Genomic DNA, 24,960 nt, shown 5'->3' with positions numbered 1-24,960 from the left:
AGAGGCTATAGCTTGACTTGTGCATTTAGCTTTTTTGGTGCCTTGCTTGCAGCCACAGCCATCGAATTAGACAAATGAATCAGCGAGTAAAACAGGCAGTGCATCTGAACACGGCTATTGAATCATGTCACTTACACAGCATGGCATTATTAATTTAGTTTATGAGCACAAACAAGCAGACAACTGCTACTGCTGACTGTAGAATCTGTAGTTTCGTCCTCCGCATGTATTTTTAAACAAACTGAAGTGGACAGACAGCTCATCAGAAATGGATGTGTGAGCTTGAGGGACAGCGAGCACAATCAAAAAGTGTAGCAGGTAATTAAAGAGCATGTTACATGTCTTTTGAGTCAGTGTAACTGCTACGCCACTCCTATCTTGGGTTACTGGGTTAAAAAAAAATGTTCTGTTCTCATGCTGTAATTCGAGAGAGGCTGGTTAATTTCTCCAGTGACCTGGGAAACTATGACCCTGACCCTATTTGAAGAGGTCAAAGGTCACAGCAGGGGTCCCACAGCTCAGGCCTAACTCAATGCCTTCTATTTGTGGAGAGTGGACCTTTGTTTCCATAAAGGGAAACAGGTTATACAGTAATAACAAAGAATAAAATGTTGCCCACTATGGAGTAGGACTCTCATAAGTAACAACACTTCAGTACTAGGGGTGGCACGGTACATGAAAAAACATCCGAACCGTTCGGTTCGCTTGTCTCGGTTTGGTGCGTGTGTGCGTCGCACGGTTCGACGCATGCGCAATGTAGCCTCGTGCCCGTGCTAATACGATGCTAAATCATAAATCAGATGTATGTAGAATAACATTATGATGTCCAGCAATCGATTTAAATAGTACACTGGGTTTACTTAGACATTTAATGAGATCTACTCCACTATGTTGTTTTTTCACGTGAATAGATCGACAGTTTCACGTAGCCTATGTAGTAGAGATGTGACGGTGATAATATTCTCCCACCGGTTAATCGAATTGTGACAACACCGGTAATACCGGTTTCATCGTGGGGGTGGGGGGTGTTAGAGTGATGTAATTTTTTTTTTACATGGCATCAATTCATTGTTCGTATTGAGTTTGATTGACATGCGATCTGACCAATCAAATTCCACCATTTTTGTGCGACAACGCAGTCAGAAGAGTTATTGATTAACTTCGGTGGATTTGAACTTGGCTTTAACTGAGGCAATCTGTCACGAAACATTAAAGAGCCAAAAAACGGTAGGCCTATTTTATTTTTGTTTGACTGACCAAATTTGAAAGTTGAGAGTTTGTTTCATATTAAATATAACCTGCTCGGCCCTGTCTTTCAGCGTGTTGTCAGTGCCCTCTATTTTTCACTGCTTGAGATCATGTTGAGAACAATAACGCCCGATTTGAGGGTATAGGGTGTGATTTCGGATTCAGCCACAGTGTTTTGAATGGTGGGTTCGTTATTATTCGTTATTTTGGCATAATTTGTGTGTGTGTTATGTTTTGTTCAAGGCCGAAAAGAGAACTCGATACTGACGCGCGTCTTTTCCGTGTGTGCGCACGTGTGTGTAATAGGCAGGACTTACAGCGCGGTCTCTTGTTTTGTCGCGCTTGAATGGTTGAGCGTGATCATACAACTCTAGTCAACTGGTGACAGAAAATACGGATATTGCGGTGCTGCGGTGGGCAAGTGATGAAACCGGTGTTGCGACTGAACTTGGTGACTTGGGTCACTTGATTAAAAAAAACTAATATCAGCGCTAGATTGCTTCTTATTTAACAAACGAACGAAACGAATAATTTGCTAGTTAACTGGAGATGTTTTATTTATTTGTATTGGTACGTCCGTGCCGCGAGATATCGACCCTGGCAAAAAGTGGTGGGTACATGTCCCACCCGTAAATTACACCTATGAGACACGATGAGAAATTGACAAAGAACTGTCCGACACAGCCCACGTAGCTCTCACTGCAGATGGTTGGACCTCCAGGGCCACTGTAAGTGACCGCTTACTCACTATATTACTTCGAAATGGGAAATGAGAAGCTGTGTTTTGCAAACACGCCCCATTTATGAAATAAATAAATAGATAATTAAGCTATATATCATATGCTGAAGTAAATTTTTGGAGTGTTAAAGATTAAAAGAAAAAATAACAACAAGAACCGTACAGAACCGAAAACCGTGAACCTAAAACCTTGATACGAACCGAACCGTGGGTTTTGTGAACCGTGCCACCCCTATTCAGTACCAAGTCAATACTACATAAATAAAAAAGGATACCACTCTTTCTAAAATATTGGTAGTTATTATTACAGACTTTACCGTCATAACAATTGTAAAAATAACAATTTCTGATCAAAATGTCTAGCCTGAGTGGATTTGAATGTTAAGAGAATCCAAACAGACAGGACAAAACAAGTGGAAAGTATATCATCTGTAAACATAGCCTTAACGTAACCTGAAGGCCTTTGAAATACCATTGTATGAATTTAATATGTAATAATAATATTAAACAATTCTATTTATTTCTAAATATTAAATATTAATAACATTAATGTTTATTTTTTGAGGATTTGGGAGAGGCCGTGTTGGAAAAGGCTGCTACTGCTGGAGGCAAAAAAGAAGTTATATAGAGAGAGAGAGAGAGAGCAAAAGAGAGAGAGAGTAAAAGAGAGAGCAAAAGAGAGCAGGGCCAAGCTGGGTTTTTTTGAGCCTGTGCCAGTTCTCATCTCTCTGCAGTTGTATTGCTTTGAGACAATGCTCAGCAAAGCAGCTGTGTGGCTTTAGCCCCCTCTACCCCACCAACCAAACCAGAATTAGCAAATCAAATGACGTCCTTGTGAAATATAATGCAAAATCATCCTCCATGTCTAGGGTGCATTCAAGGACATTCAAGGGTAGATGCCAGATACGATTCACAGTTCTTTAATACTAAATCAAGGAAGATGTTTAATCAGTATTGTCTTACAAAATAGGCTATTGCAGCAAAATCTGAAGAGAGAACAGCAGCTCTCTGAAACATGGTAAAACCCTTAACGTATGCCAGAAGCCATTATCATCCCTGCACTGAGAGTACAGCAAGCACAGTCATCGCTCTTCACGTACCCAACGGGTTGCACTGAGGACATTCACACTGTTTTAGGCCATCCCAACATTTTCTTATCCACAATTTATTTAAGCATAGCTTTATTTAGCTAGTCAAATAGTTCACATTCAAGAAAGGCACCAGAACTGATCTTTAATTTTAAATGATTTAAATATTATTGTTAACTTTGAGGGAAGGTAGAAATATACACAAAAGATGTATGATTTACACAAGTATTTCTCAGGGCAACCGTTTCACAACGAAGAAAAATAGCGATCAATTAGTGGTCTCCACCAGCTATAATTAACAACCAAAACATAAACAGCTGTGCATGTGCACAAATGAAAGCAGCCACATGTGTAAATGTCTAAAAATTGCAGACCATAACTGGGAGAGTGTAAAAGCAGACAAACAAGTCTTCCAAATCCAAGCTGTATAGGGGCGTAGTCATTTACTGCCCATTCATATCAAATGTATTTCAACATGATGTACTTGCACAGATGACAAGGTCGCAGCTGCTTTCATTCAGAGCAAACAGATGTTAGCTTTCAATAAAACAATTGTCACTATTTTCACTCTCTTGATTACGACGAGCTCAGATGTTTTGCGTTAAAGTCATCCCAAACATTTTTGTACACCTTCCATCAAAGCAGATGTATTTGAGCATTAAACGGTCCAGTGTCTGGATTGGTGCAGCTGAAACTCTTCCACTGAGCTCTCCATGGTGCTGACGGCCTGATTCTGAGCAGAATCACTGAGGCGGAAACACTTGTGTTTTATACATCTCATCCAAACCTTGGAAGAGACTTCACACTCAAGTAGTAGTGCAGCGCTAGAGCGAAGAAAATTATTCTTGCACTTAGAAGAAGAAGAATGAGAAGAATTCTTAAGATGTGCAGGACTGCCTGAATGTTAACAAGATTGCTAGTGTGGACCCAGCCCACACTCAAAAAAGGAATTTTTGCCTCTTGTTAAATTTTATGAATTAAAATAAGCTAAAGAAACACGATTGTTTAATATTTTGTCACAAATTAATTTAATTGTGTTCAATCAACCTTGTTCAAAAAAACTGAAGTTCACTTCATTAATTTGTGTGAAAACTACATGAATCATTTTTGTTGACAACTAACTGGGCAGTGAATCTGTAGTTCCCAGCATGCTTTGCAAGGGACTGCATTAGGAGGAGGAGATTTTATGTGTTTTTTTTTTGTAAATGGAAAGATTTTGTTAGTTAATGTTAGTGTTTAATATTCAGTTATGTTAGAAACTCAGAGGACTTTCTGTAATGTTTTAGAATTTTGTGGTTACCATTATGCAGAAGAGTGGCGACTGTGTTTAGTTTAGGGCTGTGGGCACTCAGTATACACTAGGAATTTAACCTCTTTCGCAGACCTGCATAAGTAATATTCAATATTATTCTGTAAAAAGTGGTTTTAATTAAATTGAACACAAGTAGCTTTTATCAATGGAAATAACTGTGGAGTCAAATTAGCTAAAATTATAATGTTGGTGATTTTAGGCGAATTCAAAAATGAAATGTAGTCAACCTGACAAAACTTTATCTAGCAGGAATGACTAAATTAATTTAAGTTCATACAACAAGATTACAATAAATCATTTCAAACAAATTAGATTTTGTTGGAAAAATGTAATTCATTTTCGTGGAAAAGTTTTCCTTAATTTAATCAAGTTCGTTCAACAGCTTATTTTTTGAGTGCAGATGCCTATTAAAGGTATAGTGGAGGATCTTTCCGAATTTTAGATAAGACCCGCCCTCTCCACTTTTTGAATAAGTTTGATTGATTCACCAGAATGATTGACAATTAGGAGGACCAATAGTATAGGTGATCCACCCGGAAGTAAAAAATCCTCCGCTATACCTGCAGCCAAATTTTCAAGTGTGCTGAACGTGATTCATGAGGGATATAGAGCTCTTCAACAAGGAAAAATTGTGCTTGTGCTATCAGTTGGTCTCACAACCTCAAAAAAAAAAAAAAAAAAAAAGTGCCAATGTTTATGGGGATCAAATATGTTGTGCCTGTGTCTGTTATATGATCTTTAGATAGTAGATAGGTGTTAACTATTTAATGAATGTTGCATAGCTTGAAGAATTAGAACATTTGCTATAAGGGATTATATTAACGAAAGAGTATCATGTTTTTTTTTTTTTTTACACCTCTAAAAAAATGACTGGCTTTACATGCAAATAATCGCATTCAAACAACATAAAAAAAATTGACATTGTAAACATGTTGAAATCGTGTTTTCTCCCTTTTTGACATCAAAACATAAAGACACATGCATACGCGCGCGCACACATTGATTAAAGCATCAGAACACTGTTTAAGACATGTAAAGCAAGAACAGGCTGATGGGGGAAAATCGTTGTGCCAATCGTTTTTGCTCACAGTTTATGATCACTGTTTACATGACCTTACATGCTGTCAGGTTATTAAGCATAATTAGTGCAAGACTGTGCATGTTTCTAAAAACACTTTTAGAAAGCAATAAACCATGAATAAATACCACTTTTAACAACACCTTGATCTGATGACAGCATACAATGAAGAACAAAATGTGTAAAATAATTATTTCTAATCAAAACTATTAAAAACATCCAGTATCACCTGTAAGCAGATCAATTCTAAATATGTTTTAGAAAAAAAAAAAGAAAAACACAAGAGTGCAAAAAGTACAGCTACTTTATTTATAACATAAAGCTGTACTTTTACATTATACATAAAGTAACTAATGTAATGAGACAAGATGGGCAGAAACATGCCCAACATCAACTTGAATAAAACTACACCAGTTTAAATCACTTTCTTCCAAGACCTACAACAATGAACTCAAGTTTCACTGTGTACAACATATGTAGGATACATGATGTCTACATGCCATGTCATGTGCAGAACACATGACAGCTTATTTTACAAACACTCGTCTCACTTTTCACGAGCCGTATTCCTTCCACTATTACTTTTTAAACAAATGAAACACCTTTAGAGCCCAGTGGAAAAAAATCTAAATAAATGCTTTTACACATCCTTAGGATCGGGTAAAAAAAAAAGTGGTTTCATTTAAAAAGCTTTCAAGAGTGCAAGCTGAGAAACAGCCGTTGAGAGATGCAAATTGTACCATTTCTTCAATTAAACCAGCCTGACATTTGTGGAATAACCTTTGCAGACACATCAAAAGCACTATCTCATCCCACCAATGTGCTGTAGTGCATGCTAAGAGCCAAGCAGGTTATTAAAATTGCCGCCTGCCATCAGAAGCACAACCTGTTATTAGCTTGCGAGAACACGGGAGAGATGGAGCCAAATCACAGAGCAGCGCAAGGTTTCGGTAGCACAGCCCACATCCCTGAAGGTCACAGGAACGTCCTCTACCCTTCGCTTCTCCTCTCCCCTGCTCACTGCATCACTGCTTCCAATCAAAGCACCAATTTTGATGTTACGCTCATTGAGATGCGGGCGAATCAGAGCTCAGGAGCCGGCAGCAGGGGCCGCGTTTAGATAGGCGTCCAGTTAACTCTCTAAATGAAGGGCTCGGACTGCCCCATCAGTTATGCATACATTTTCATCTCACAACGGTAAGTACCAAAGATGTTTGAGAGGAAAGTGTTACCAAAAGTAGAGCCTACTCTCAAGGCTCAAGAGCTCCTTCGTCTCATGCAGACACAACCGTGATTATGAGAGGCCTTGTGATTACTTCATAAGGACCAACAATTCACATTGATGAATCTCTATTAATGATAGTCATTAATTGTAACTCTTAAACAGCTTTCATAAAGCTGTCCTCCACTGAACTCCAAATTGACTATATGAACTGTTAATATAAACTAGTTCCTATTAGCCAGGGGTTAGTGGAGCTAAGAGCACATGGTGGCTTTGACTGCAGACAGATCACACACACACACACACACACAAGGCTCTTTAAAGACAACAGCAGCTGAACCAGTCAACAGCGGCTTTCTCTGTGAGCTCCAGCAATGGTCATCCTACTATCTTTTCCCATGTGCTAACGGTTTTGACCAGCCAGCAAGATCTGGTGTTGCCATTAGTGGAGAATGTCTCTCCAGTCCTGAAACAAACACAGGGGGGCCAAATGTCTGAGGCCACAAAAATCTGGGGTTCAAATTTTTTGATAAATGGAAAGAAACACTTAAAACAAAGGAACATTGAGAGTGAGATATCAAACGAAGCCGAAATGTTTATGATTTCGCACTATTTCTAGGTCACTAATCAAATAAGCAGAATTGTAACAATGACCTTTTAACAAAACACATAAGCAAGACACAAAATATTAAGACATTCTGATAATATAATCTAATAGGAAAAAAAGTTCACCAATGGTCTTTCAAATCCCACTGTATTTAATTGAGCTTTGTCTTACTTTTTTAGTAAAATTGTATGTATTTATTAACGTAACATTTAGTAACTACAATATTAGAAGTACCTGGCAGAGGCTCAGTGCAAAAGTGGGCGAATCCTTAGTTTTACTTGGATTGGTTGCCATGTCTTGACCACATCAGTGGAAACTTGTCAGTCTTTGCCCTGGGTTTGTAGAGCACGCTCACGCCAGTATCAACAACACATGACAGTAATGTCAGGCCTCTATGGCCGGTATGCTAGAAGGAACTCAGAGGCCTAGCACATAAATATCACTCCCATACTAAATCATCTCTGTTCCCAGCAATGAAACACTAACTTTGAATACGGATTAACTGATCTGTAATTTCTGTGTAGCCACACATTGTAACATAAACCAATTTTGACGACGTGTCTTTGTCTGCGGTTATTAAAGTACTATGTAAGAATATCACATATCAGGGGATACAATTGTACTGTTCAACACACAAATCCAGTAGTAAATAGACATGTTTGACGGTACAACTGTCAGTTTCAATTTCTTCATACTAGGGCTGTCGCGGTGAAGGATTTTCCCTTGCGGTAATTTTGAGTGGCTCAATAGCGCGATATGCGGTTTTACCGCATTTATTAATTTATTTTGATTTATTTATATTTATTTGTTGCTATATAAATAAGTGTCCCGATGTGGTCAGCATGCACAAAAACGAGTACATTTTCAGTAACCAATAAACCGAAACTAAACAGCGCCTCTGTGCATTGAAAGCCTGTCACTCAGCGCGCAGTTGTTACGGCAACGGACTGTCTTTGAGTGAGTCATTAAACCATTCATTCAACAACACGTTCAAAAACGCTGATTGATTCATTAAAAGATTCATTATTTTTAACTTTGAGCTCCACTTTTCAAGGCTCAGCTGACCAGCAATGCGTCGCATGGCTAACGCTGAAGCTTCATAGAGACAAATGGCATTGATTCAATGCGTGACTCACTGAGTTTTGTTTCCCGCGACCGCGAGTTCCTCGCGCTGTGGATGCTGACCAGCGCTGTCGCTGATGCCATTCATGGTAAATACCCTTTATTTTAAACGTTAAAAGGATGACAGGACAAATATTTAACTTTCCTTGGACACGGCAACCTTTTCACGTATATGACTTGACCTCAAAGACAGACGCAGGTAATCGCACGCGCTCAGTCGATCTCTCTCATTCACTGTCTGTTTAGGCTTAAGTGCAAATCCACGAAGCCCCTGTACAAATCACCATGATAAAACCATGATCACCACGTCTTATTATCATTATTAACTTATTTAACATTCAATACACATGCACGAAGTTCAAAACAAGAAGGGTATAGCCTTATGAAAAAAGAAAACGCGCGAATATCGCGGTTGCTGCGGTTACTTGAATTCCTCTGCGGTTGGCTTGTCAGTAGCGCGGTACTGCAATATTGCGGTTATCGCGACAGCCCTACTTCATACATCATTATCGCTCACTTCAACTATGATCCATCCTAGTGGCTGCAGCAACAAATGGATGCAAATCTGACGTTTTTATATTTTTATACTGCAACATGATGGCATGAGAAGCCCTCTCCCCAGTTTTATTATGCATACGCGTTTGTCATATAGACAACAGCAAACAGTCAACGTGACACCCTAAGGAGATGCGCAATTTAAAAACATTTCCAAATATCAATTCAAGAGGCGTAAAAACACAAACTGTCAGTTGGGATCAATAGCAAATCAATTTCACACCATTCTTACTGAGCTGTTTCAAGATGGAATTTGTTGCAAACCTTAAAAAATAAAAATAAAATAAAAAGCCAGAGGAAAAAAAAGAACTATACTCGAAAAAGCTTAATTAAAAGCAGAATTACTACTGAAAAGTAACACCCAAGTGTCCTTTGACTTCCACAACATGCTCTTCCACCGCACTCATTTGCATATTAAAAACCTAAGAACCCAAGTATCTACCAACAATTAAAATAATTTGATGTTTCTCTGGTAATAGAGCTATAGGCGCATGTACCGGGCACAGAACTCACAGGGTACATTGTGTTAGAGTGTTAGTGAGAGGGACAGCTGATCTTTGGGTGTGTGTTGTCCGCCTGTTAGCCCAAAGGCAGCTGGTGTGTTGCCAAGCACGAGGGGTTACACAGGCGCTCAACAAACCCACTTACTAGGCATCTCAGTAATTCTGAGTGCTTTAATGAAAATACAAAGTTCAGCCTTAGGTCTATAAAAATATCGTTGTATTGTGGTCTCATAACACATGCACACAAAACACACGCCTCATTTGAGACGTAACCCTCCAGTGGGTCAGAGAACGTTGTGAGCTTTAAATGGGAAACGGCAGTCAAGGAGCAATCGGACTAAATCTTTGGATGGAAAAGCAAAAGGCTCATTTCAAGGAGCAATAGCTTTTGGTAAACACCTTCCCGTTATTTGCCCGTAAAACAAGACAGGAGAATAAATAAAGCAATTTAGAGCAGAAATACAAAACAATATTAAATAAACATGGAATATAAATCAATATCAAACTCAAACTAACAATATCAAACAACCTTGAGCAAAATGTAAATAGAAACTTTTGAAACATAGGCTAGGTCATTAAAAAAAAGTGTCCATTTAAGGCTAGTCTCTGCCTTAAGCAAAATCATTAAAGGTGCAGTAGATACGTAAGAATTTTTGTGTTGCTAATGGCAGGTAGCCTCGGCTGATTGATTGATGTAATCACAACTACAACAATATGAGAACAAGGAGCATTTTTCTCCACTGACAGCCAATATAAAATAGCCATGTATTCTAATGTGTCTTGGAAACCTTTCCCTGTTCCCTCCCTCTGACATCACAGCTCATGCATCGGAGGGACAGTTGCCAGTGAAAGGCTTGGGACTGTGCACGATCTTGCGGTGCCATCGACCAATCAGTGTCACAATTTTCCCGTGGCTCTAGAGTGATTAGTCACGGCTCAAATGATTGGCTCAAAAAGGTGAGCACAGAACTGAGTGCCCTTAAGCAAAGATGGCAACATGCAACTACCCAGCTTGATTCAACAAACGGACAAATAAATGTGTGCAAACTGAATTGCATTCTGGGAATGTAATTGATGGTTTTTGTTTTGTTATTGCCCCCCTTAGGGGAAACTAGTTTTGTAGCAGAAGGTAAAACATACAGACAATACATAATACACAAACAATATACTGTATAATGCACATCACACAGATCATAGTTCACATCAAAGTAATCTACCTATGAAGAGTTCATTAAACCAACAGCCACCGAAAAAATAAAAATAGTAACTTAAATCTTTTTGTTCTTCCACCTGGCACTTTAAAACGACGCCCAGAAGGCAACAATTGAAATTCTTTATATTATGGGTGATCTATATTTCTTAACATTGATGCGCCTTATTTAAAACCTGTCTTTGATAAATGTCAAGGCTGTATTTGACTGACTATGACTTTTCCTGCCACATTAACAGGGCTATTCAACCTATTCCTATTTGTCAATGTGGGATTGCCAAACCAAGCAGCGATACAAAAAGTAAACACTGATTCAATAAAAGACTTAAAGTCATCATCTTAAAGCATACATTAAATTTTTTATTTTCCTTAAAAAAAAAAAAAAAAAAAAACTATATCACAGTAAATTATAAGATGGCTTGTTCTTTTTTTCATCTACTGGTAAATACAACTTGATAGTGGAAATCATATTATGCTCTTGTGAATAACGATCATTTCCAACGTGACTTCAACACCAATAAACCTCCTTGGCTCAAATAAAAAGATGGCAATTTTGTTTCTTTCGGACAGTAGTGTTGCTACTGCTACCTGTGCTAGAAATAAAATTCCCACAAAATCTAAAAGTCAGCATCTTTATTACAATTTCCCCCTTAATAAGGACACAAATTGTTCCCTTAAAGACTCAATACAGGTATTGTACTTTAAAGTGCATGCGTTTTAACTGGAGCCTCAGGCAAGGTGCCACAGAGGACAGAGAGGGAGATAGAGAGAGATAGAGAGAGAGAGAGAGAGAGAGAGAGAGAGAGAGAGATAGAGATAGAGAGAGAGAGAGAGAGAGAGAGAGAGAGAGAGAGAGAGAGAGAGAGAGAGAGAGAGAGAGAGAGTGTTCACACTAAGTCACCATTCCTTCCGTATGGCAACTGCACCTTAGGGGCACTTATCACCTAGTGAACAATGGAAAGACACTTTGAATAACCAAACCGTAAAGTCTGATACAAAACAAGGAAGTGCAGATGAACAACTCTAAGATGATGTGCTCTGGATTTGGAGTCTTTTTTCCAGGTGCATTACTCTATGGTGCGTCTATATGACTGACATAATGGCATGCTTTCAGTCTCACCCACTTGCTCAACATGGCCGACCTATGGTTGCATCCCATTACTGACACCATGCCTGGAAGACCTGCCGTCCGCAGTCAGCTGCACAGGGATAACGTTTCAGCCTCTTAATGCTACTAATAAGCACGTTCCCCTTGCAACAGAGTGTCAATACCCATCCACAAAGTCACCCTCCAGACTCTCCTTCTACAAGGAAACACAATTATCCCCAGCGCCATTTTCATGTCTTTCTGGAAACGGGATATGGTGAGATATCACTTGGCAAAACATGCTCATTCCCAATGGCACATAAGTTGTCATCAGCCACTGAACTGATTAGGGAAACACTGACGCTGCGAAATAACCGTTTTTTTAACTTATACATCATATCCCAGAGACGACAACAAGGCTTAATCAAGGCTTCCCAACAGCTAGTGATATAAACACAGGCCTGATTGTGTTTTAACAACCTCCATCCGAAGAGGATGAGCTACAGTGTCAGTTTCAGATAGGCTCTGCTTTGCTGGAACGCTTGTACATGTAGGTAATTAAATGATAATGAAGACTGGTGACTTCACGGACACCTTTAACCCTTTTCATTTAAATAAATAAAAAGTTCAACACAGTCTCATCCGAACGAGAAGGAACACGTCATTATTTCATAATGTCAACCATTTAAAAACAAAAACACCCCACAGCCAAGGCTGTTGACAAACTAACCGGACGACAAACCATCTAATCTGTATTTTAAGTCATTCCCAGACAGATATCTTAGTCAGTAGGTACTAATAGGGATTAAACCGTATTGGCTGTTTGAATCCATGCAGGCCTCATGTGGTTAATTATAACTCACTGGATATTGTCTCCTCAAATCCCACTTGAAGCAGCCAAAATGAAGCTTTGGGTAACCAGTCCGTTTTTATGTCTGCAATGAGTCTCCAGAGAAGCAAATAACACTTTTCCATTTACATTGGACCGAAGCCAATCCGTCAAAGATGGACACGCAGACGATAAGCCACACTTTTGTTGCAATCACACACACAGAGTCCATTTTGAGTGCCTAATGGAAGCCATCACATTACTACTAAATTGAATGGATGTGAAGAATAAAAAAGAAAAACTATATTTCATACTGCACAATTGCAAGCAACAGGTCTGGATTGTTTTCCCACGAAAATCAAACACTAAAATGTGTTTGTAGTTGAGGATGGCTGTTTAGTGAAAGATAATCTGTGTCCCTACATGACCGTGTGCTACATTATAAACGTGCTGGCTTGCTTTTAATTGTATTGCCCATAATGAATCAAATAGCATATATTTTTAAAACCACTAAGAAAAGTAATTAACAGATACCCAGTTTAACACCTACACGTTCATATATGGCTTTCAAGGCAGTGTATGAATAAATGCTGTCTAATATTAACTTCATTTTGCCTTCATCTTGAGTCTCAACGTCTTGTTTACAGAGTGAATCTAACAGTTCAAATGGATTACCAGGTTACTGACTGCATCCACATCTGCATAAATCTCGAATTCTTGATTCACATCAAGACTTGTTTATGCTTTGAATCTTCATAATTTTTATCCATCAACAAACCACTGACATGAAGCAAAAGTATAAAACAAAATTCTACATCATTCAAAACAAAACTATGGCCCAAAACACGATTGATACATTTTTACTGAAAGCTTTTACATCTAAATAATGTGATTTGTGAAGGAAAATATGTGGCCTATACTGTATATGAAAGGCTCAGGTTTGCTGACAAAATTACACGAATTCAATTTCACCACGGTCTTTTATACAATAAATACTGAGATGTTTGGGCTTTGTGCATCATTCTGAGTAGTTTATTCAGAATGACTGCTGCTTGCTGCAATATTGTCATGCAGATCCAGTGTATTCCCAACAATGAATCACTTCTATCAGGGCCAATCCACTGCCATCTAAATGTCATTTATTTATAAAGATACGCAGAGAACATGATCATTTAATTCCAGCTAATGGTGCTTTTCATGGAGAGGGAAAGGGGCTTGAGATGCATTACCTTGCTTTTGATGTTGCAATGGCAGCAGACAGTCCACAGGTACTTGAGGGTCCTCCACAGGAGGATGATGAAGAGACCCCCGAAGAACGTCACCATGGATGAGGCAAGGAAAGCCCACCACATGCGCTGACCATTGTTGTCACAGGGTACGTCTGGTGAGAATGGAATGATCACGTCCATCTTCGATATAGAGACAGAAGAGTCCGGATTTTTATTAAAATTGTAATTATTACTCATTCTAGAGCTGCTGCTGCCATGGGATCCGTTGCCATCTGCCACTAGCATTGAGAAGAAGCTTTGGACAGCTCCTGCCAGCGCCCCCAACCCCAGCCATCAGCCATATTGCTTCAAATATCCCTCTCCTTTCTTCTCTCTGTTTTTCTATCCACGTCTGCTCAGTGTAAATAATATTTTTGTGTGAGAAATACAGCAGCTTGGAGAGCGTGAGGAGAAATCGCGCGTCCGTTCCCCTCAGCGCGAGACATTTAAATCCGCATTAATGACGACTTCGTATTTTCATTTTGAAGGGTTTTCCTCGTCTTTTTCCATATCTTCTAAATAAAATGGAGTCTAAAACCAATATTCGTGTAGTCTCTGTTGTTATCAGTGAGAAAGCAGTGGATTCTTGAGAGAAAAACGGACAAACGGCTGTCTCTTCAGGCGGCTTGTGTACGTCCAAGCTCTCTGTTGTCCATCCAGTGACAGGGTCGCCTCAGTGGTGTCTAATCGATATTTCGCTCATAAACGACAACTTAATCAATGTCTCCAAAGCTATCCAGCTGGGAATCAAGCTGCTCTTTGTAGTCTTGCGAGGCTAGGTGGAAGAACCCGTTCAAACATCGGCGTTTCAGCGACTATTCCGCTCTCAATGACACGTCGATGTCCCCATTCACTTTCCTCAGCTGATCCAGGCAGTCCGTCAGATCTGCTCCACAGATTGTTGGGGAGATTTACAGGTAGGAGGGCGGAGCCAAACCGTTATAATAAAGATGATAGGAAATATTTTTTTATTAAACGTACAACAACAGGTAACATTAGAAAACATCTTCATAACAAGAACTAAGAAGGAAACAATTAGGAAAATAAATACCACACACAGATTAATAATATTTACAAAACATATAACGTTAGGTTAGTATTTTACACTAGACATACCTTTTCCATTCTTGATTTGTTTAAGAGGCTTTATTAAAGAGTTGTGCTTACAAAAACCCTAATAAGACGGATACCATCACAGTTTGCAATCATGCTGGGTAATGAATATCAGCAGGGCTGTCTGTATCACATAACACTCTTGCTAGTGTGAAATCACTTAACTATATAACACTTCTATAAACATTATAGTTTATAATAGTGAATATTATATATATAATTTAACGTACCATCAGATAAAACGTCCCATTTATTTGTATATTTTTCTTCGCATCAAAGTCAAAGATGTGCGTGTTTCCAACGCGCTGTCTGCAAACCGGTCTGGAATCCCTTATGAGTGGAGCGGAGCAAGAGATTCCGCTCCTACGCTCAAATCGTTCTGTAATCACTTCGCTTAACCTCCATTACGTGTTTTACATTAGCCGCTCCGACAAACTAGTGAGGGAAACCAACAATGTAAACATACTTTTGGAGCAACTGAATCTAGCGTTGGGACTTCCCAAAGCTATACAATTCAGCGTACATTTGCAATCTGATTAATGGTAAAATGATATGGATTCATATTTAAGAGCTGCGGGGACGTATTTCCCGGGAAATTGCATAGGCTACTTCCATGCACGTTTGTACGTCGCTCGTTTATAATTGACTTTTTTCTCAGAATTCAGAATCGTGAGATAAATAAAGTCCAAATTGTGGGATATAAAATCGTAACTGCAAAGAAAAAAGAAAGAAGCATAAACTCGAGTTAGCCTATGCGAGTTAGCTATAAAGATATAGGCTACATGCAATTGTGAGGAAAAAAAGCCATTATTGTGATGTAAAAAAAAAAAAAAAAAGGTCTAAGTACCTTTTTTATTTTCAGTGGCAGAAACAAGCTTCCATATTACGTTTGTAAATAAAGAAAAAAGTCTGGTTTTACATAGTAAGCTTTGACTTAACAATCAAAATTATAACTTTTAATATGAATTAATGCGTTTCTTGTCATATTTACAATAATAAGTGATGTCATTGTTATAATTCCTTTGTTTTGTCTGAAAAAATATATGCAGTTTTTCCAGAATTTCATAAAACACACAAATACTTTAGTTTTAAAGCATCTGAACGGCTAGATCTTTAAATGAATTTATCTCGCTTTATTTGAGCATATGCTACATGTGGACAGTTAGCGCATATAGCAAGATGGTCTCTGGTGTTTGTGAGGAGCATTTAAATCCTATAAGATCAACAGCAGTGTGTCTTGTGCATTCAGATGTAACATGATACTTCATTACACATCAGCCTGTTTATCCTTGTCTTTGTCTCAGTAATTTGGTAGTTGAGGTCTAAGCTGTTTCCTCAAAGGTCAAGGATAAGAGATAAGCTTATTATTGGGAACCTGTAAAAATAGCTTGCCTAGTTTCAAGGTATAAATATTGATGGTAAAAATTTAACAAATAAATGTTGGGTTTTGTTGTTGTTATATACTATTATAAGACAGATGACAAGCTAGACTTGCCTTTACTTCACAGGCTATGAAATGAGACCCTAAAACAAGCCATTTTCAAAATATAAACAAACATTACCGGAATGAGGTGTGAAGGAGATTTACTGACATCTATGATTTTTATGTTTGAGATTTACTGTCTGAGAGATGCTATTACTTGACCAAAATAGCAGCTGAAACATAATCTTCGTAAATAGTTGTCAGCTGGTGTACTGTATGCTGTAAGTATCAGTGGATAATGTTAACATGTCAATGTTATTGAGTTTTCAAACAGTATCTGTTACTTCTCCTCCTACTGGACAACAGTGAAAGTGCAAGTTTAGTGTAAAAACAGCTTGGTGATTTGATATTTGTGCCTGCAGAAACATGGAAGTGGTTTCTCAATAGCTTCCAGTTCCAAGGTTACCACATAACATCAAGACTGTTACAGCACCCAACCCTGAGTGTCACTCAATGTGACACAAAATCATATTACCGGGGGGGAATAAATCATGTTACGAATGTCATCGAATCATTTCTTTTCTCTCAATATTTCTCTGTTTGTGTGCATTCCATCCTTCTGTTCAGTCGAAACTCTACATTGTGAACTGTCTTGTGTAGTGTGTTGGTGTCTTTTTAGTGGTTTTCCATCTCACAGCCCTTTGTCCTGGTAGGCCACCAGTTGGTAGGGCCTGGATCTTGCAGACCTGGCTTCAGTGGTGTTATTTATGGAGGGCAATAGGATCCACGATTGGTCATCTTCCTGGAAAACGTGCCCAGCTGTCAGCTTAGAGGGCTAAAGAACCGGTTCCTGCAAGAGCCGTGTCAAAGAACGGCATCGCTGACAGATGCAAAGCTTAGTTGAGCAGGAGTATTATTCAGATGGTGGAGGAAGAGGGTACACTTTCAAAAATGTAGCGTTTGCATGGTTGACCACATCGATCAGTTCTAGCACTCCGGTTCTAGTTCTAGTTCTCAAGTTCAGAAGAGAGGTCAGCAGCTGTCTGGAAACAGATACCCCAGCAGGAGACGCGACCCTTTCTAAAAGAAGAGGAAGGGGACTTGAAGGACGTGTTGCTTTCGGGGTGAAGCCGAAAAGGCATTCTTAGGGCTTCCCGTGGTTTCGGGAGGGAGCTGAGGACAAGTAGTCAGCACGATCCAAATGAGGACACATGCTCGGGGGAGGAGCTTCAGTTCTCATGACTGAACTGCAATAATCAGCGCTGGCATGGCCGAGGGCATCTTCAGAGCTACACGAATCTCTTACTAAGGAAATGTGCTGTGGGACAGACCGTGACCTCTCTGTCAGGGGGATGTTTGCTAGGGCTTACCTGATGACTCTTCTTTCTTGTTTAAACGCCAGCTGAAAACAAAGAGGAACGTGTCTAGAAGCGCATTATTATAATTCAGTGCCTCTTTAAAGCAGCCTTTTATGATAATTAAGTCTTTGGATACAGTTTTTCTCAAGCTTGTTTCACAAACAATTAATGTGCAAGTGGCAGCCTTTGCTGCAAATACGTGAATTAATGCAATGCATATGCTTCATTATAGTAAGCACTTCAGATGTGAAGTTTTGGAATATTGGATCCTAATGGACAGTAAAGCCCAAATGATTTAAATAGGTCAAATGACAAAGAACAGTTCACACAAACACACATACAAAAACAGGAAATTATATATTTTTTAAATATTCTGCACCATTTTACAGTAAGGTTCATATTGTCAATATTAATGCATTATGAACTTTAAGAATTTATGAATATAACAATGTTGATTTCATAAACATACATTTGTTTATTATACATTAATGCTAACTTTCTTGAAATGTTAAAAATGTATATGTGGAAATTAACAAATGATCACTATCACTTTTCTATCTATATCTATCTATCTATCTTCCATCCATCTATCTATCATTCATTCATCCAAACATTTATCAATCATCTATCAATCATTCATCCATCCATCCATCCATCCATATATATACATCTGTTTACATATGTCCATATCTGTCTCCTGTCTATCTGTTTATCTACATTTCCATATGTATCTGCATATGTCTATCTTTCTATCTATCTGTCTCTCTATACTAGAATCAAGTGAACTTCAGAAAGACGTGCATTTCAAACGACAGACCCTTTGACCAGTGCTTTTCATCAAAGCATAGAAGTTCCAATGACAGTACTGTAGTGTTCTCCTCAGTCAGCTGATGGTCTGACTGGACAAGTTGTCAACATTATAAACAGGACTCTAAACCTCTTTGGCAAGATTTTTTTTTTTTGTCGTACAGAATCAGGTTAAACAGCAACTCTTCCACCCCGAACTGCAGCTGACAGCTGTACAGACGCAGGTATTGTTTGAGAGCTCACCTTAGTTCCAGTAATTAACGCCACATCTTCCCCACGGTTAGACGCAGCGCATCAGCTTCAAGGAGGAGCAACAAATAAGACAGCTCCACACTCAATTACAGCACATGTCAATCTGCCGGCGCTGTATAACACCCTTAATATGATGGAGATCTCAGCCCGCAGTCAGATGAACGCGTCTTTCAATCAAACACACACCATCTTCATTCATTTAATCACATTGTGTGGTACAGAAAACAACTTTTATTCTCGCATTAATGACGTTTTCATACAAATCACATTCTTTTAGAATAAAAGAAATCCTGATGGAAACAGTACCTGTGTTCTAATCGTTCTAAATACTCTGTGGTGACGAATCCCTCGTGTAAAACCACACGCTAGCTATTCAGAAAAATAGTTAGACGTTAGATTCACTTTGACAAAATGCCTCATTTCAACCCAACGGACTGATATCTTGCTTCGAAAAGAAAACTGTGCAATAAGAAATCCCTTTTTATGCAGTGTTTCTCTTTTTCTTTAAAAAAGGCAGTTAATGAAATGTATGGAACAGGAGTGATACACATGAATATTATTTTACAGTAAAAATCATAGTACCTATTTCCATTCTACTGGAAACCTACGAACAGTCATTTGTTTAGGGTTCAGAACATTGGAAGTGCAAAACAGAAAAACAAAACAAAAAAAGTACATGTTTTTGGCACAACATTAATGGGGCTACTGGTCTGCATGAGACATAACATGCCTCTTGAATAAAAAATAAAAAAAATTAAATAGCAATGAAAAGCCACTAACATTTAAACAGATTTAAGAAAACAATTTCAGGTTTACCCTGCAACCTTTCTGTCTGTGATGCTTTGTGTTTTTTTAGTGTGTAGTACATATAAAAGTGACTGACAAACATACGCAAACAGAAACGTGTGCATTCGCTCTCTCGCACGCACGCGAACATGCTAATATTTGCTAAGACGTGACCGCTCCGTCACACTCCCCTAGGCCTATAGCCTAGTAAAAATACAGTAAATATATTTCTATATATTTCGATGAAATTGCATACATACGCTTACGTGTACAAGTGTTACGTGGGATATTCTCTTTAAATATAAGCTCTGCTATGAGAATGCTCCGAGATCTCATAGTACACAGTGGTCTGTCTAGCCCTGGAGTGCAATCTGAGAAGTTTTACTGTTTAAATACCAGGCTTTCACCTCATGCCATTGTCATACGCTCAGTAGATCTCCAAAGGCACTTCCATTTGGCCCGTAGAAACCGCTTAGCTGCTGTCTGTCTCAGCTTGATAGATAAGCACTACGATTCAAAGCAACGCTCACTCACATCTACACAACAAACTTGGCCACAAATGACTCTTAAAGCACAAGACGAGGATTCAGTCCTTGAGCTGATATGTGGGACGTGGGAGGGTGTCGCGCATACGTTTTGGTACAGGGCTGCGTATGGGCGGCCGGGGGGTGGGGGGGATATTCACTGACTGATTGCTCTGTAAACGAGTGTCTTAAATGCAGCATGGCTAAAACTTTACATGTCCGTCAGGAAGACCAATGGAAACGAACAAATACTTCAGTGCTATCATCCTGCTCGCGCACACACACATACACACACACACAACATATATACAAACAAGAGTTACAATTAATAACATAATAAAAATTAATATTGACACACAAAAAAAAAATCACTATTTCAACATGACGCTCGTAACGTTAGTGTACCTTTGAGTGTGTAGTGTATAAAGTCTAGTGTTTGTAAGTCTCAGAGCCCTACGGAGAGCCCAGCGGCGTCCACAGAACTTTGCTCTGTTCCTGATCCACAATAGTCACGATCTGAGTGCAAATGTAAGGGAAGGTGCCTCCTTGAACGATACCTGCCAGGAAACATACAAAAACAGTGATTCATTGTTTTTGTTTTTTTTACAATACCAGTCAAATATTTGGACTTACCTAATCATTAGCTATTATTAATATTACCCACATTATATAAAAAAAAAAAACTCAACTGGAGTATGGGACCCCGTCCCTAAAATAAAAAGGTGATGTAAAACCCATTTTATACTTATGAGAAAGATACTGAGTAATATTATGATGACAACATGTTTCTGAAATGAATGAACTGGCCTTTGTATTGTCCTGTAAGTTCACAGCGCAACTGAAAATAACAAAATTCAATTTGTTTTTCACAAAACTACACTGCCATTCAAAAGTCTGGGGTTGGTATGATTTTTATTAAATGTTTTTGTTTTTTTAAGTCCCTTTTGATTACCAACGCTATTTCTTTCGTGATCAAAAGAACAGTAAAAATAACTTTATAAATAACTTAATTTTAAAATGTAATTTAGTCCTGTTATGTGTCATGTGATCCTTCAGAAATCATTCTAAGATGCTGATTTGCTGCTTAAGAAACATTTCTTCCTCTATTATTATTATTATTAGCACAGTTGTGCTGCTTAATATTTTTTGTGGAAAGTACTATTTGGTTAATGTAAAAACAAAACAAAACAAAAACAAACAAACCTGTGAAAAATTTGCTATACTCCTGCTCTATCTTCTGTGCAACCTCAAACTGCTCCTTGGAATGTTTTTGAGAGACTTTATCCCGCAGATAAACCGGATCTTTTTGCTCTCTACACGAGGAAACAGAAACAGTCATTCACACGTCACACATAATGCAATTACAAGATTAAACTGGCACAATGACATTGTTCTTTTGAGACAAACATGGTTTAAGCAGCAACATTTTAAACAGGTGATTGTACATAATAATAAAAACAGGTGTAAAATGAAGACATCAGCTGTTTATCACTAAGACTCCCTTGAGAAGAAGATTCCTGCAGGGCAAAACAACTAAACACCGAACATGTACACACACTGCTGTGACAGGTGTCGTCTCGTCTGTGTGTGTTAGGGATGGGCAATAAACGTAAAGTAAAATAAAACAAAATAAAATAGTTTTCTAGTTTAAAAAAAAAAACAGTCTGTGAGTGTGTTAGGGATGGGAAATATAGCTAAAAATAAATATAAACAAAAAAAAAAAAAAAAATTAGTTCTCTAGTAAAAATCACAATATGTATATAATAATATAATATATGCATGTATATATACAGTAGTGGCCAATTTACTTTTGTCTGGGGACGAAAATTAGTTTGAAAATTTGGTAAACTTACGTGCTCATGTTAATTGTGCGTTGTCCCTTTTAAAATAAAGAGTGACCCTACAAGTTTAATTAAATTATCAAAAAATATTTTCTTTGTTATATATATATATATATTATTATTATTTTATTTATTTTTTTATATTATATTATATTATATATATTATATATATATAAAAGGGAAGAACAAAACCGTAAACTTGGTTAAGGTATTTATCTGACAAAATTATTTGGCAAAAAATGCAAACTAAGTTTTATTTTACTATGCAAAAAAAGTCTATAGAAAAACAAAACGTTCACAGGAAGAGCACACATTGAATACAACATAATCAGTTATTAAGATTTCGTTGGTTCTCTCTTTTTTTTTGCATATGTTCATAATTTCTTTGTACGACAGCCTGGTCAAAAATTATGTCCGCACAATTTGGCATGTTTCATTAAGTTATCACAAATAAAACAATTGACTCCAAGCACAACTACGCAATATGCTTACAAAATCTTACATACATACATAAAAACATACATACATTTCTGAAGTCTCTGTGTGGCATTTTTTACATTTGAAAAGTTTTAGCATGGGGGAATTTCATTAAAAAACACATTATTAAGCATTAAAAAGCACAGAATCATGGCAAATATATCATGAATATGTGTGAGTTTTCATAGAAAGCAAGAGCCTCTTAAGTCATTGTACATGACGTGATGTCACGATCTTGAGTATTAATAATTAATTGCCTTTATATTAAGTAGGTGCTAGTCATCAGGTCAAAGACTGCATTAATCCCCATAGTAATGGAGTGCAGGCTTGCTTTTCTAATCCTTCTGGGAAATCACCAGTTTAAAAAACCTCTGTTGGGACGACTTTGCACTATTAGTGCTCTGACAACTTCGCACAGAAAAGACCTTAAGGCACAGTTATGCAGCACTATCAGGAGAATAAAGCAGGGATTTATTGCTCTTTTAAGTCTCACACCCCTAGAGAGCTATCAGTACAGTATGCTGTGAAACCGTGATATGCATATTAAGGGTCTAGAGTCGGCTTTAATTTTGCCTGTCTGATAAACCGGGCTGGGGATCTCACAAAGCGGTCTTCAGAGGACAACTTTGAGCATAAGCGAAGGAGAGAGACACAGACAGAAAGAGTGAAGCGGCTGCCTACACTGTCATATATCATGTCCTATTTCTGTGTAACATTATGGTAAAAGTGAGCCAAGATATTCATCCATTTAACAGCCGTTCTTCCAAGTCAAATGCAGCCTACACAGTAAAACTGCTTTCCGTTTCCCAAATGTCTCTGGGGCCCTGAGGGAGAGAGCGCACAGGAACTTTTTGAAGTGAAAATGTGCCAGGAGGGCCTTAAACAGAGACTGCGTGTGTTTTTGGAAGGGTCTGCAAGGACACCCAAGAGCTCAGCTGGCTCTTTAACTCGCTGAAAAGTACGTGTGAAGAGGGATGTGGACACTTACTTTATCTGCTTTGCGTTTTTGTAGCGAATGAAAATGACGATTGGGTAAATGTGAACGCTGTGAAGCCGTTCGATAGCGTGAGGTGCAATGTCAAGCAAACAGTGACAGTCCTACGAGAGAGAACGACACAGCACAGAACAGGTCTGAGTCATGTTACACACATACAGCATGAGCGACTGCAAACAGAAACAAGCTTACAGTCACTGACAGCAATCCTGCAAGAACAACCAAGTAACATGAACCTCATCTCTTGATATTAATCTACTTATTTATCAGATTGTGGTGGTATTATTCCAATTTAACATTACAAACAAATTGACTGAGATGTAGTCAGCAGAAACGTGGACAAACCTTTTCTGTGAACTCCTTGATCGAGGCAACAGTAGTCACATCAAAATGGCCACTCCTCCGCTTGTAGTCGATGAAAAGAAAGTCTTTCACCCCGCGCTCGATGGCCTGCTGAGAAGCCTTCATCACCTCTGGATGAGCAGAACAAACAAAGGTCAGCTCACTCATATTCAACAGCATGATTAAGGCTGAACCAATGACATTTATCCATTACTGACACTGACAGTATACTCCATTAATATACTCCAGTTTTCATGATACCAAAACTATTAAATAGTAATACCAGTGAAATTTTCAGTATCTAGGTATCAATTTTGATACAACAGCAAAAACGTATACAACGGGACATACTCCTTTATATAGTTAAAATATTACAAATTAACCAAAAAAATGGATTTTACTCTCAAAGGGTTTGTTCACCCAAAAATGAAAGTTCTGTCATTAATTACTCACCCTGATGTCGTTCCAAACCTGTAAAACTTTCGTTCATCTCCGGAACAAGTGAAGATCTTTTTGATGAAATCTGAGAGCTTTCTGTCCCTCCATTGACAGCTACGCAACTACCACTTTGATGCTTAAAAAAGTTCATAAAGAGTTCGTAAAACTAATCCATATGTATTGAGCGGTTTAGTCCTAATTTTCTGAAGAGACACGATCGCTTTATATGATGAACAGATTGAATTTAGGCTTTTATCCACATATAAACATTCATCAACTCACATCAGTGGTGGTAAACAGAAGCTCAAGCATGCTCGCTTGATGTGCGAGAACCAATGAGGTTCATTCTCGTGTTATGCAGCACGTTTGAGCTTCCTCAAGAACCAATGAGGTTCATTCTCGTGTTACGCAGCACGTTTGAGCTTCCACAAGAACCAATGAGGTTCATTGTCGTGTTACGCAGCACGTTTGAGCTTCCTCAAGAACCATTGAGGTTCATTCTCGTGTTACGCAGCACGTTTGAGCTTCCTCAAGAACCAATGAGGTTCATTCTTGTATTACGCAGCACGTTTGAGCTTCCGCAAGAACCAATGAGGTTCATTCTCGTGTTACGCAGCACGTTTGAGCTTCCTCAAGAACCATTGAGGTTCATTCTCGTGTTACGCAGCACGTTTGAGCTTCCTCAAGAACCAATGAGGTTCATTCTTGTGTTACGCAGCACGTTTGAGCTTCCACAA

The 24,960-nt window shown here is 38.4% G+C and overlaps 2 protein-coding genes across 20 annotated transcripts in view; both read right to left on the bottom strand.

Moving 5' to 3' along the window:
- The window catches only part of kcnma1a (potassium large conductance calcium-activated channel, subfamily M, alpha member 1a), a gene marked incomplete at its 3' end in the record, with an annotated part of 181,367 nt that extends 166,063 nt beyond the window's left edge, over positions 1 to 15,304 (bottom strand). For 13 of the 16 annotated variants that reach the window (XM_084392364.1, XM_084392362.1, XM_084392367.1 and 10 more), the window contains exons 1-2: positions 15,212 to 15,304; positions 13,830 to 14,754 (exon numbers count right to left, since the gene is read on the bottom strand). In XM_084392364.1, coding sequence (XP_084248490.1) covers positions 13,830 to 14,114 — 285 coding nt within the window. In that variant the 5' untranslated portion in view covers positions 14,115 to 14,754; positions 15,212 to 15,304. Of the gene's footprint in view, positions 1 to 13,829; positions 14,755 to 15,211 lie in introns of those variants that run through there. The other 3 variants (XM_084392356.1, XM_084392368.1, XM_084392359.1) reach the window with 2 other exon arrangements.
- A 3,702-nt stretch (positions 15,305 to 19,006) lies between these two features.
- dlg5a (discs, large homolog 5a) overlaps positions 19,007 to 24,960 on the bottom strand; it is a 71,630-nt gene continuing 65,676 nt past the window's right edge. For 2 of the 4 annotated variants that reach the window (XM_084392079.1, XM_084392080.1), the window contains exons 30-33: positions 23,789 to 23,916; positions 23,438 to 23,547; positions 21,335 to 21,444; positions 19,007 to 20,688 (exon numbers count right to left, since the gene is read on the bottom strand). In XM_084392079.1, the coding sequence (XP_084248205.1) occupies positions 20,585 to 20,688; positions 21,335 to 21,444; positions 23,438 to 23,547; positions 23,789 to 23,916 (452 nt within the window). In that variant the 3' untranslated portion in view covers positions 19,007 to 20,584. The remainder of the gene's footprint in view (positions 20,689 to 21,334; positions 21,445 to 23,437; positions 23,548 to 23,788; positions 23,917 to 24,960) is intronic. The other 2 variants (XM_084392081.1, XR_014625644.1) reach the window with 2 other exon arrangements.

This window comes from Rutilus rutilus (genome assembly GCF_951802725.1).
Source record: "Rutilus rutilus genome assembly, chromosome: 20".
In the NCBI taxonomy this organism is placed as follows: domain Eukaryota; kingdom Metazoa; phylum Chordata; class Actinopteri; order Cypriniformes; family Leuciscidae; genus Rutilus; species Rutilus rutilus.
Note: the sequence above shows the minus strand (reverse complement) of the source record. Positions and strands in the feature narration are given on the sequence as shown.